We start from the raw sequence: 12,809 nt of genomic DNA, 5'->3' as shown, positions 1-12,809 counted from the left end.
CCTCCCCTGGTGGAAGAGAAATTCATTGTTTGCGCAGTCATATGCGGTCACGTGACGTTGCTCTTTCTTCCTGCTTTGATCTGAGCAACGGTAGGCTGCTGTTTACATCTCTCCTCCCTTTGCATGATATAAAGTGTCATAATCTTGCATTTATTGTAGCCTGTGCACACTTTTAAGCAGATGAATGATTCAGGCAGGCTTAGATCAGTTGAACTGATTGCAGTTGTTTGAAGTTAGCCTGTAATCAGTGAATGTTGTTTGTGTTTGTGTACAGGAGCTGAGTTGTGCAAGCAGCCTATACTGTATGTGACATGCGATGTCTGTCTGTCCCCACCAGGTGTGTGTTGGGAGGGTTTTTGTATTCTGAACTGTATAAACTATATAAAAAACATTTGCAATGTTATATAGATACTTTAAATACTACTGTTAACTGTGTACAGTATACTTGTTTTGTAATTATTTTTGTTTACATTTAGTTGCTTCCTGCTTTGATCTGAGCAACGGAGCTGAGTTGTGCAAGCAGCCTATACTGTATGTGACATGCGATGTCTGTCTGTCCCCACCAGTTCCTGATAATAAATGGGTGAACAGAGACAACACTGGGTGTTTTCTTCAGATCAGCAGACCCGAAAGAGAGGGTTACATCTGGTGCCGTGACTCCGTGAGTTCAAGAAGATCAGCTTGATTGCTCATCATAATTGATATACAGTATATCATAATTTATTTTATTTTTATTTATTTTTTGTGTGTATTGTGTGTACATAATCAATAATGTCAGAGGGGAGTAAAGGGGGCGGGTCTTTGGCTGATATTTCAGTTGGTTCACGTGGTAGTGAGCCTATGTCATTTACTGGTATTGATGAAGGTGGTGATGACATTGTTCTGTTTGAGAGACCTCCGCCTGCCCTGCCGTTTTCCACTCCTTTTCATGGTGGTAATGTCAATATAAATGATGCATTTAGACAATTTGGTGCTTTGACCACTGAGTTAGGTAAAGAAATTGGTGATTCTATTACCACCAGACCCATGTCTGACAGGGGAAACACACATGCACAGCACCCACAGTCTTTTTATTTATCAGATAGCAACACAACGCAGACACACAGTCCCCATTCCAGCCATGCTGCTCAGTACCCTGCCCATAGCCCCACCCCCAGCAGTGCCACGCAGTACCCTGGCCATAGCCCCGCCCCCAGCAGTGCCACGCAGCAGCCTGCCCATAGCCCCGCCCCCAGCAGTGCCATGCAGCAGCCTGCCCATAGCCCCGCCCCCAGCAGTGCCACGCAGCAGCCTGCCCATAGCCCCGCCCCCAGCAGTGCCACGCAGCAGCCTGTCCATAGCCCCGCCCCCAGCAGTGCCACGCAGCAGCCTGCCCATGTCTCCGCCCCCAGCAGTGCCACGCAGCGGCCTGCCCATAGCCCCGCCCCCAGCGGTGCCATGCAGCAGCCTGCCCATGTCTCCGCCCCCAGCAGTGCCACGCAGCGGCCTGCCCATAGCCCCGCCCCCAGCAGTGCCATGCAGCAGCCTGCCCATGTCCCTGCTTCCAGCCATGCCATGCAGCAGCCTGCCCATGTCCCTGCTTCCAGCCATGTCATGCAGCCCCTGGCCCACGTCCCTGCTCCCAACCATGCATTCCAGCCATATGTCTACATCCCTCCCCCCAGCCATGCTGCTCAGTCCTATGGCTACATCCCTTCTCCCAGCTATGCCACTCAGTCCCATGCCTATGTTCCGCCTTCTAGCCATGCCACGCAGCCCCCTGTCTTCAGCCCTGCTTCTGGCCATGTTTACAGCCCTCCTTCCGGTCTTGCTGCACAGCCCCATGCCTATGGCCCTTCTGCCGCTTATGCTGCGCAGCCTCATGGCTACGGGTCATCTTCCGGCCATGTTGCAGGGCTACGTGGCGACGGTTACTATGCAACACAGATGCTCGGTCAGTCTGCCAATCAGGCTACGCTTGACCTTTCACAGCTCAGTCTAGTCCTGAAGTCTGATGCCAGAGAGCCACCCGTCTTCCGTGGTGATGGTGCTGACAAGTGTTCTATCCATGAGTGGATCGAACTGATGTCTACATATTTGAGGAAGAAGAGTGTTGTTGCGGCGGAGCAGTCAGATGAGATACTCATTAGGCTTATGGGCAGAGCCAAAGACGTTGTCAGGATCGGTTTACGCAGCGACCCGTCGATTGACGTTGTCCACCGGCCTGATTCAATTTATACCATTCTGAAGCAGCACTTCAGTGACCTCTCGTATTCCTGTATGCCTCTAATGGACTTCTACAACACCTTGCCTGCACCTCATGAGACCCCTGTTGATTATTGGGTACGTCTAAATAGGGCTGCGGATGTGGCAGATGAGAGTCTTCGACGTTTGGGGAGGGCAATGGACGACATTGGTAGGGAAGTGGCCATGATGTTTGTGCGGAACTGCCCCAACCAGTCTCTTTCTATTAAGTTCAATAGCAAGCTCACTGACCAATGGACAGCCGAGGAGGTACAGGAGAGGATTGATGAGTTCCAGCGGGAACAGCGGACCAGGCAGAGGGCGGCACCGCCACACCGCGTTGCCCAGCAGATGGTTGCTACCGTGGATGAGTCTCTCACATCTGAGCCAGTGAGCGAGCCTCCTCTGGTACTTTCATGCAAACAAAATGTCCAGCCTTTTCAGAGGGCCTCGGAGACTGCCTCGCTCCAGGCCAGCATGGATAAAATGACAGAGATGCTGAGCCAAGTGTTGAGTAGCTTAGCGCCTGCACCGCGCCCAGGTTTTGCTTCCCATGCCTATTCACCTCCCGGTTCTCTTCCCCGTGGCCGTGGTGGGTCACAGCCACAGCAGAGGAGGACATCCTCAGGTCGGGGTGCATGTGGGATCTGTGGTGAGCACTCGCACTCGACCATTGCCCATTGCCAATTCAATCGCCTCTGCTTTACCTGTCACCAGCCAGGTCACATGAGGCAGGAATGCCCTGCTTCCTCGTCCCCTGATTCTCAGTCTGCCACCGCCGCCACTGCCTCAGCTTCCCCCCAACAGGGAAACTAGTTCGCCCGCATTTCGAGGGGGGAAGTGTGGGCGCTAGTGACAAGCCCCTCGACGAGGTCCCAGATCTCCAGTCGGTGTATGAGACAGTGAGTGGAGCTTTTCCCGGCCACTCCAAAGTTATTATTCAGAATACGCAGCGTCTGCAGTACAGTGACAGTTTGTTCTACACCCCGGTTGTTGTGAATGGATGTTCAACCGTGAGGGCGTTGCTGGATTCGGGCTCCATGGCGTGCTCTATAAGCGAAGCCGCCATTGACGCTATGGTTGAGGCTGGCTCCCTGACCTGTGATGACCTACAGAGCACTGATGTTGTCTTGGTTGGATGTGGAGGCATGAAAGCCTTTGCAAAGAGTCAGTGTGATTTGGAGCTTGAGGTATATGGACATAAGATGAATGTGCCCACGTTGATTGTCCCTGGGCAGACTGATGACCTGATAATAGGCACTAATGTCATCAAGTGCCTCATACGGAGGCTTAAGGATTCTGAGAAGTACTGGGAAATGATGTCTGTACCGGGATACCCTGATGACGGAGAGGACCGTACTCGATTCCTGGCCATGCTTGCTGGTGTCCATCGATGGGTAGGAGAGGAGGTCCCTGATGTTGTGGGAACTGTGAAGTTGCACCAGGCTGTAACTCTACTTCCTGGTCGTGAGCACCTTGTATGGGGGAAGCTCCCTGCTGCATCCCGTGGTCTGCCCGGCTGCACTGTTGTGGTTGAGCCTACAAAATCCCACTCTATGCCCCGCAACATTTTGGTTGGTCGTGTTGTCACTCCCTTGTGGGGTGACGGTTGGGTTCCGATGAAGATCATTAACCCTACTGACAGCCCTATCACCCTGCGGAGGAACGCCAAGTTGGCTGATGTATCTCCATGTATGGCTCTGGAGGATATGGACGCAACGGATAGTGCTTGTATCCGTTCTAACAGTCAACGTACCAGCTCTGGCCAGTCCTCTCAACCTTCTGACATTACAGAGTCTCTGAGGAGATGTGGTCTTGGTGACCTGAACCTTGACTCCTGTGAGGTTTCTGATCAGTGGAAATCCAAGATGTGTGAGTTGTCACTGGAATATGCTGATATCTTCTCCAGGGATAAACTTGATTGTGGGGAAGCAACTGATTTTGTGCACAGGATCCACCTGGTGGACGAGAAGCCGTTCAGGTTACCCTACAGACGGGTCCCACCTGGCCACTTCCAGAAGCTCCGTGTTGCATTGAGTGAGATGGAGGAGAAAGGAATCATTAGGAAGTCCAAAAGTGAGTTTGCTTCCCCACTGGTCCTCGTGTGGAAGAAGAATGGTGACCTGAGAATATGCACTGATTTCCGCTGGCTGAATGCTCGCACGGTCAAGGATGCCTACCCGCTTCCACACCAGGCTGACTGTCTCGCAGCCATGGGGGGAAATGCACTGTTCAGCACGATGGACCTTACTTCTGGTTTTTATAATGTTCCGCTGCATGAAGACGACAAAAAGTATACTGCCTTCTCTTCACCTACTGGTCTGTACGAGTATAATCGTCTCCCTCAAGGCTTGTGCAATAGCCCCGCCAGTTTCATGAGGATGATGATGAGCATCTTCGGGGACCAGAACTTCCTTTCTCTACTCTGCTACCTCGACGACTTAATGGTCTTCGCTCCCAGTGAGGACGTGGCCTTGGAGCGTCTCGAGATGGTGTTCCAACGACTGCGTGCACACAACCTAAAATTGGCACCCAAGAAGTGTCACTTGCTGCGTCGGTCTGTCCATTTCCTTGGTCATGTCATTGACAGCAGAGGTGTGTCTACGGACCCCGGCAAAGTTGAGGCCATTGCTAATGTCACGAAGGCGGACCTGATGCTTCCGGATGGACGGACACCATCTCCAAAGAAGATACAGTCATTCCTTGGCCTCGTGATGTGGTATCAACGCTACATTCCCAACTGTTCCAGTATCGCGAAGCCTCTTTTCCAACTGACCTCTGGCACAAAGGAGAAGAAAAGGAAGTGGGTTGGGGAAACCCAAGGGAGACGCAGAGAACAGTACAGGAAGCTGGTTCCAGCGGACTGGACCTCTGAATGTGAGAAGGCGGTGCAGGCCTTGAAAGATGCCCTGCTGGCTAATGTTGTACTGGCGCACCCTGACTTCTCCCGCCCTTTCATCCTGTCAACAGATGCATCGACCGATGGCCTAGGTGCAGTGCTCTCACAAGTAGCTCCTGGGGAAGGTAGAGCACGTCCTATTGCTTTTGCCAGTAAGTCGTTGAACAAGTCACAGAGCGTGTATCCTGCCCACCGTCTTGAATTTCTGGCTCTCAAATGGGCAGTTTGTGAAAAGTTCAGCCACTGGCTTAAGGGCCATGTGTTCACTGCATGGACTGATAACAACCCACTTACTCATATCCTGACTAAGCCGAGGCTGGATGCCTGTGAACAGCGCTGGGTGGCCAAGCTTGCATCATATGACTTTGATCTCAAGTACGTGCCTGGATTAAAGAATGTAGTGGCAGATGCCCTCAGCAGGGAGCCCTTTGCGGGTCGCTGCATCGGTGAGCGCCTTCTCTGTGAGCCGTATGAGAGTCTGGTCCGTGAGTCTGAGCAGCTGTCTGGTGGAGAGGTTCAGGATGCTTTCAGGTTATCTACCGTCCGTCAGAACAGCCAGGGGGTGGAAGGCAGGAAGGCAACCACTCTCCCCGACTCCATGCCCACCTTCTGCTCCATGTCGAGTGCCGAGGTTGCGGCTGTCCTTGATGGTCACAATGATTGGGATACAGCCGCCAGAGTCAGGGCCATTGCCTTGGCGAGTCACGTACAAAGTGTCACGGATGTGGGCCAGGATGCTCTACCCTCCATTCCGAAGCAGGAGCTTAGAGCTGCGCAATGGGCTGACCCTGAGTTGTCCCGTGTCATCTCCTTCGTTGAGCGCCGACGTCGCCCCACACGACGTGAGAGGCCAAATGAGTCGTTCGGTGCTTTGAAGCTCTTGAAACAGTGGGATAAACTTGTGCTTGAAGATGGGATCCTTTACAGGGTGTGTAAAGACCCGGTCACTAGGAAGACAAAACACCAGTACATGGTGCCCCAGTCCCTGCGGGAGGAGGCCCTGCGCGGGTGTCATGACGATGCTGGTCACCAAGGGCAGGAGAGAACACTCCATCTTGTCAAGCAGAGGTTTTACTGGAGTTCTGTGGAACATGATGTGAGGGACTATGTCAGGTGTTGTGAGAGGTGTGTTGTGAGTAAGACACCGGAACCACACGCCCGTGCTCCCCTTGAGAGTATTACCACTACTGCGCCATTGCAACTGGTCTGCATTGACTTTTGGACAGCTGAAGACTCCAGGAACAGGCCCGTCAATGTGTTGGTGGTTACCGACCACTTTACTAAGCTCGCTCATGCCTTCCTTTGTCCTGATCAAACTGCTAAACAGGTGGCCAGGAAGCTGTGGGACAACTACTTTTGTTTCTATGGCTTTGCTGAGCGTATCCACTCAGACCAGGGTGCGAATTTTGAGAGTGAGCTGATAGCTGCCTTGCTTCAGGTCTCGGGTGTGAAGAAGTCCCGCACAACGCCTTACCACCCCATGGGAAATGGGACAGTTGAGCGGTTCAACCGCACCCTTGGTGGCATGATAAGGGCTCTTCCTCCCCGGGAGAAGCAGTCTTGGCCCCAAATGCTACATACGTTGACGTTTATGTACAACTCGACCGTTCATGAGACCACTGGGTTTCCGCCCTTTTACTTGATGTTCGGTAGAGTGCCTCGTCTACCTGTTGACGTGCTCTTCAAGTCTGCTCTACGTGACGAGGATGTTGTGTCTTATCCCAAGTATGTGGAGGTTCTGAAACGGGATCTCCGGGAGGCCATGATCTTGGTCGAGAGGCACACTAGTGAGGAGCAGAAGCGACAGGCTAGGATATACAACAGGCGGGCAAAGGGTGTGCCTGTCGAAGCTGGGGACAGGGTCCTGGTGGCGAACAAGGGAGAGAGAGGTCGGAGGAAGTTGGCTGATAGGTGGGAAAATGTGGTTTACACAGTAGTAAAGAGCGATCCTGCGACCCACACCGCCCAGATACGCAACTCTGTCACTGGTCACACCAAGGTGGTGCATCGTAATCTGCTGCTCTGTGTGAACTTCCTACCTGTGACGGAGGATGATGAAGACAGTGCCTCCGTTGTCTCTTCTGCCTCGCCTCTTACTCCTACCCCGGGTAGCGATGGTGTCACTGACCATTCTGTGGCTTCTGTGAGGGGCCCAGACAAGGTTTCTAGGACCCATCATTGGGTCTCGCAGCTTCCGGTTGAGGGTGAAGACTTTCCAATAGCTGATATACCGCCCGCCCGGTCTGACGGGACGCTTGCCGAAAGTGGGGTGGATGAAGATCCTGAGGTGGAGACAAGCTATCTTTCGGATACAGATGGTTCGGAGGCGGGCAGTGTGGCCGGCAGTGGAACAGTTTCTAGTGGCATGGACTCTGTTCCTAGTGGGCCTGGCACAGTGCTGGACTCTTCTCCTTCGCTGGCCTCGAGTGTGGCTACGCCCTGTCACCCCGCTGCTCACTCTGCAGCCTCACATGCACCCATATGTCACTTACCTGACAACACACATGCCGTCCGAACCAGAGCAGGCCGCATTGTCAAACCTGTGAGTAGGCTTATTGTTACGATGGACGCTTAAATGAGCTACAAGGTCAGAGAATTATGTTGAAAACTTGCACAACCTTTTTTTTGGGGTCTGAATATCAGTAGTGTCGGGTAACAGTTTACAGGGTTTGAGTATGATAATGTGTATACAGGCACATTTTATGTCATCACTGCAGGGAGTGCTTTCCCTTGTGTGTTCTACAGGAACAGCCTTATGGCTTGACTGGATACTTTTGGTATTACTGTTACTTATGTTGATTGGGACCTTGGATTACATGTGAATTTTCTTGTTGAAGAAAAGAAAAGAAATTGTGTTCTGTGGTACTCCGTATTTTGCCGAATTCAAGAGGGGAGAGTGTAACAGGAGTCATTTAATGTTATTTTATTTGAATGAAGTTCGTCAAAATATAGTCAATCAACAATGTCTAAACACAATGTACTGCCTAGATATTGCATTCTATGCTGTGTTCTTTATACTAATTGTCTGAACAACAGCACCCTCCCCTGGTGGAAGAGAAATTCATTGTTTGCGCAGTCATATGCGGTCACGTGACGTTGCTCTTTCTTCCTGCTTTGATCTGAGCAACGGTAGGCTGCTGTTTACATCTCTCCTCCCTTTGCATGATATAAAGTGTCATAATCTTGCATTTATTGTAGCCTGTGCACACTTTTAAGCAGATGAATGATTCAGGCAGGCTTAGATCAGTTGAACTGATTGCAGTTGTTTGAAGTTAGCCTGTAATCAGTGAATGTTGTTTGTGTTTGTGTACAGGAGCTGAGTTGTGCAAGCAGCCTATACTGTATGTGACATGCGATGTCTGTCTGTCCCCACCAGGTGTGTGTTGGGAGGGTTTTTGTATTCTGAACTGTATAAACTATATAAAAAACATTTGCAATGTTATATAGATACTTTAAATACTACTGTTAACTGTGTACAGTATACTTGTTTTGTAATTATTTTTGTTTACATTTAGTTGCTTCCTGCTTTGATCTGAGCAACGGAGCTGAGTTGTGCAAGCAGCCTATACTGTATGTGACATGCGATGTCTGTCTGTCCCCACCAGTTCCTGATAATAAATGGGTGAACAGAGACAACACTGGGTGTTTTCTTCAGATCAGCAGACCCGAAAGAGAGGGTTACACAATCATGCCAAGTTTAGCTGCACTTGAACCGTTCCAGGCTGCCATATCCAGCCCAAGAAACCGTAGAAACCCGGGGAAAAAGCTGACCAAATATTTTTTCACCCATGAGGACTCCCATCTTTACCTGGTTTTTGAGGAACTGACGCCACTGCTCAACAGCAGTCATTGCAGTTCATAAGTGCAGCTATCTATGTGCTTCAAGCCAGCACTCAGTGGTGTAAAGTAACAAAGTACATTTACTCAAGTACTGTACTCAAGTACAGTTTTGAGGCACTGCGACGCGTTTTGAGCTTGTAGATCTGCTGTTTTTGCTTCTTTTGAATTGGAATCCTGAATACTTTTTTTGTTATTTTTTAATTGGAATCCGGAAATGTAACATTAATTTCAAATGCATTTAGTTATACTTATGTAAACTTTATGAACGTAAATACAAATACGTTGGACAGAAAAAAGACAAACATTTGAATACTTTAATACTATAGTCATTAAGCTACTACTATACCATAGACTTAAGTAAATTTAAGTGGGTCGTGTTTGCATGTTTGGAATTGTAACAGCTGAAATCAATAATATATGATTGTTTTGATATTAACCTGCTGAGGGCCGCATTAAGTGAAGGTTTCCCATTGTATGCTCTACAGACTAATGTGTTTTTCTTCTATGCTTCTGTACAGAAAAACATGAAGTGATCCTGATGTTGGGAGGGTTAGAAGGTCAGAAGCCATGTTCCAACATTCAGACCCTTGATCCCACGACCTATCAGTGGAACACTCTGGGATGTCTGCCGTTTGCTGTACGCGGCATCACGTATCCTGGTCTGGTGGCTTCAGGTGAGGAGTAGCTATTGTTGATCAGCTGGATACGTAAATCTAATAACCACTAATACACTCAACCTGAACAGCCCAAAGTAAATCTGGATCTCTGATTTTCCTTCATATACAATACGTTATGCTTTGTATTTACCACAAGTGACATGAATTAAATCTATAATTACATTATTTGATTGCATTAAAAAAGTATTTAAACTCGTAGAATTGCTGACAACCTGCAGGAAACTCAGTCATAATGTAACATGTTTTTTGGGAGAGCTGTTCTACTTTGAGTTTGCACTCCTTTTTACACCAGCATAAAGTGAATAACACGACACAAGGTATTAAGTATTAAAGATAGTTTCCTTTTATTATGAATCTAAATGAATACGTTTCCTTTTATAATAAATCTAAACTAATACAATTATGCAAGGGTATCCTTTTCAGTACAAAAAATATATCAATTTGATTTAAAATTGGAAGGAAGAGAGCAAATATCAACAGTTCAGTCCAGTCCAGTTATGTGGGTAATCCCATCCGGGTTTTGCGCCCAGTAGAGTTGAGTTCAATCCGCACAGCAAACTATGAAATCAAGTAAGCCATAAGTGATGCAGCTTAAACAACGGTGTTGTACATTCTGTGACACTGTTAAACCGTTAAACCAATTGGCATCATTCATTCTATGACAATTGAAATCTTCTCTCACCATAGGCTCCATGTTGTATTTGGCTGGAGGAAAGTTGATCGATGGTTCAATCAGTAGAGAGATGTGGCGCTATGACACTTTCTGTGACTCATGGTTGAAGATGGCTCCCATGAACGAGGCTCGCTGGGACTTTGGTAAGACTGTGAGACTTTGGCATCAGTTTAAACTTTGTTTTGGAAAAGCCACTATGGGTTGTTGCCTTGGATACCCAAGGAGAAGCTAGATGTGGTCAAGGTCATCAGTTCTTCTAATCAGTTGTTGATGTTGTTTTTTCTTTGCACAACCCACATGGTCCGTAGGCCTGGTGATGCTGGACGGCTCCATGTATGCAGTGGGGGGCTTTAGAGGCCAGTTGGACAAGTGGAAGTCAGTGGATCGCTATGATTTCAACAGCAACACGTGGCAGCTCATGGACTCTGTTGGTCTGCCAGACCATTGGGCCACCGTTGGCTCTGCTGTGGTTGCACTCGACGGACTGATCTATGCTGTTGGTATGGAACAGGTTGAACTGAAAATGGCCAAATCATTTGTTATTACATACATGTACACCTTCTCCCACTGACAATGAATGATATTTTGTCATTTGTCCTCACTGTTCTGTTGGTTCCTTGGTGTCGCTGTTTTGTGGGATGGTTCTTTCACAGGTTCGAACCAGATGTTCAAGTACAACCCTCAAACATCTGTATGGACAGAAACTGCTCCTCCATGGCTTCTTCGTACTGATTCAGCTGCCTGTACGCTCCAGGGACAGATCTACGTTTTAGGTATCATACCTATTCTTAGTGGCTCTTAGTCCCATAATGGATTAGCTGCAGTTTGGGCACATGACAGAAACCCACCAACGAACGCCATCCTGTTCATTTCTGTTTATCTATAGGTGGTGTGTATCATAGAGAGAAACGCTCGGCCAGGGGGGTGCACCGCTACAACCCACAGACCAACCAGTGGGACAGTTGTTCTTCCATGGCCACGCTGCGCGCCTCTCCTAGCGTGGTCGTGGTGGATCAAAAGATCTACGCTCTAGGAGGGACAAGCAGTTGGTCTCTCTCTTCGTGTAGTTGTCAGCGTGACATCGAGCGCTACTACGACAAGACAGACAAGTGGTCAACTGTGGGGAAGACGCCCCCTGGTCACAGCGCATTCAGCTGCGTTTCTATCATGCTGAGGAAGCATGCATATAAACAAGTGAGTAAAATCCTGACGCTGGTGTATCATTGTGATTGCTTTCATAGCATTGATTGATAAAAACGTCAATTGACAATCCTTCCCGATTTACAGAATGACGCGCTCAACATCACTCATGTTTCACATGTTTAAAAATGTTATTGCGACCGTCAGGTCGCAGTTACTATCAAAACCTCCACCGGCTGTCTGTCAATCTGTCACACGTCACACTTTTGCCCTACTCATATCTCTGCCACCGTTGGCCCGATCCATGCCAAACTTTGCACACACACACACACACACACACACACACACACACACACACACACACACACACACACACACACACTTCTCAGATTAAGAGCAGATTAAGTACAGAGTGAAAGGTCAAATTTATTAGGTTATGATGGCTCAAGTGGTTAAATATCTGAAAACACAAATTGACATGAATCCAAAATACACTGATGATCGTGCTGTCAAATGCTGAAACTATATGAAATCTATGAACAGGTTTTGGGGGTCCCTGCTTCATCTCTCAACTAAGGGGTCCTTGGCATGAAAACGTCGAAGACCCCTGCTCTATTATATAGTAACTCTATACATATGTTTAAATGAACTTAACTGTTGAACATTCTTGTAGATGGAGCAGAAGCAGAAGCAGCTCACCTGCACAAACTGCAACAGAGAATTCCTCACAAGATTCGGACTGACCTGCCACACCAGACGCTTTTGCAAAACAACACACTAAACCCTGGTGCTTTCTCAATGGTGGACAAAGTACTCAACCCCAGTATCCCCAGAGTGACAGTATACATAGAATGTCCTGGTCAAATATTATTCAATAGAGCAAGAGAAGGTTGCTCTGTCAAATGTTCAAGTTTAAGCTCAAGTTTTCAAAATGTGTGTTTTTTTTTTTTTAAATATCAATGCATCACTGCATTGATATTATTGAAATGTTCAAACGTGAAAATGTCTGATCTATTGTACTTTGTTACTCCTTTCTCTTGTGTACATAAATGATTCGATATTGAAAATGTTTGCATCTGAAAACTACTGTGGACATTCCTTTTTTCTCTCTTTTTTTACCGCAGTAACAGTGTCAATATGTAACCTTGGCAGAACTATTACATAATGTAACCTCCACAATGCTTTGGGAGTTTCGCCCAAGGAATAAAGTGCTAATATACCCACAACATGAATAGCAACACAGGTTCGTTGTAAACGAAGGGGAGCAGAGACGTCCTTCTCAAGAATGATCAAGTACATTTATTTTTAAAACTCCATGAATGGAGGGTCAAGGTGTCAAGTTTTACTACACTGCAAA

The 12,809-nt window shown here is 48.1% G+C and overlaps 1 protein-coding gene across 1 annotated transcript; it reads left to right on the top strand.

Annotated features, from left to right (window-relative positions):
- Positions 1-504: 504 nt before the first annotated feature.
- On the top strand, positions 505-12,458 carry LOC308305077 (kelch-like protein 35). The gene is made up of 7 exons (XM_080749731.1): positions 505-661; positions 9,481-9,636; positions 10,327-10,455; positions 10,621-10,812; positions 10,966-11,085; positions 11,199-11,506; positions 12,126-12,458. The coding sequence occupies exons 2-7, from the start codon at positions 9,501-9,503 to the stop codon at positions 12,231-12,233; spliced, it is 993 nt and encodes a 330-aa protein (XP_080605857.1). The 5' UTR covers positions 505-661; positions 9,481-9,500; the 3' UTR covers positions 12,234-12,458.
- Positions 12,459-12,809: the final 351 nt, after the last annotated feature.

This window comes from Nannobrachium achirus (genome assembly GCF_963921795.1).
Source record: "Nannobrachium achirus genome assembly, chromosome: 19".
NCBI lineage: Eukaryota > Metazoa > Chordata > Actinopteri > Myctophiformes > Myctophidae > Nannobrachium > Nannobrachium achirus.
This window is presented reverse-complemented; position numbering and strand designations above follow the sequence as displayed.

Excerpts from the sequence above, each read along its gene's own strand:
- LOC308305077 (XM_080749731.1), top strand. The coding sequence starts at position 9,501 with ATGTTGGGAGGGTTAGAAGGTCAGAAGCCATGTTCCAACATTCAGACC. Across the intron at positions 10,456-10,620 it reads CGAGGCTCGCTGGGACTTTG|GCCTGGTGATGCTGGACGGC; the intron begins GTAAGACTGTGA and ends CATGGTCCGTAG. Across the intron at positions 11,507-12,125 it reads GGAAGCATGCATATAAACAA|ATGGAGCAGAAGCAGAAGCA; the intron begins GTGAGTAAAATC and ends ACATTCTTGTAG.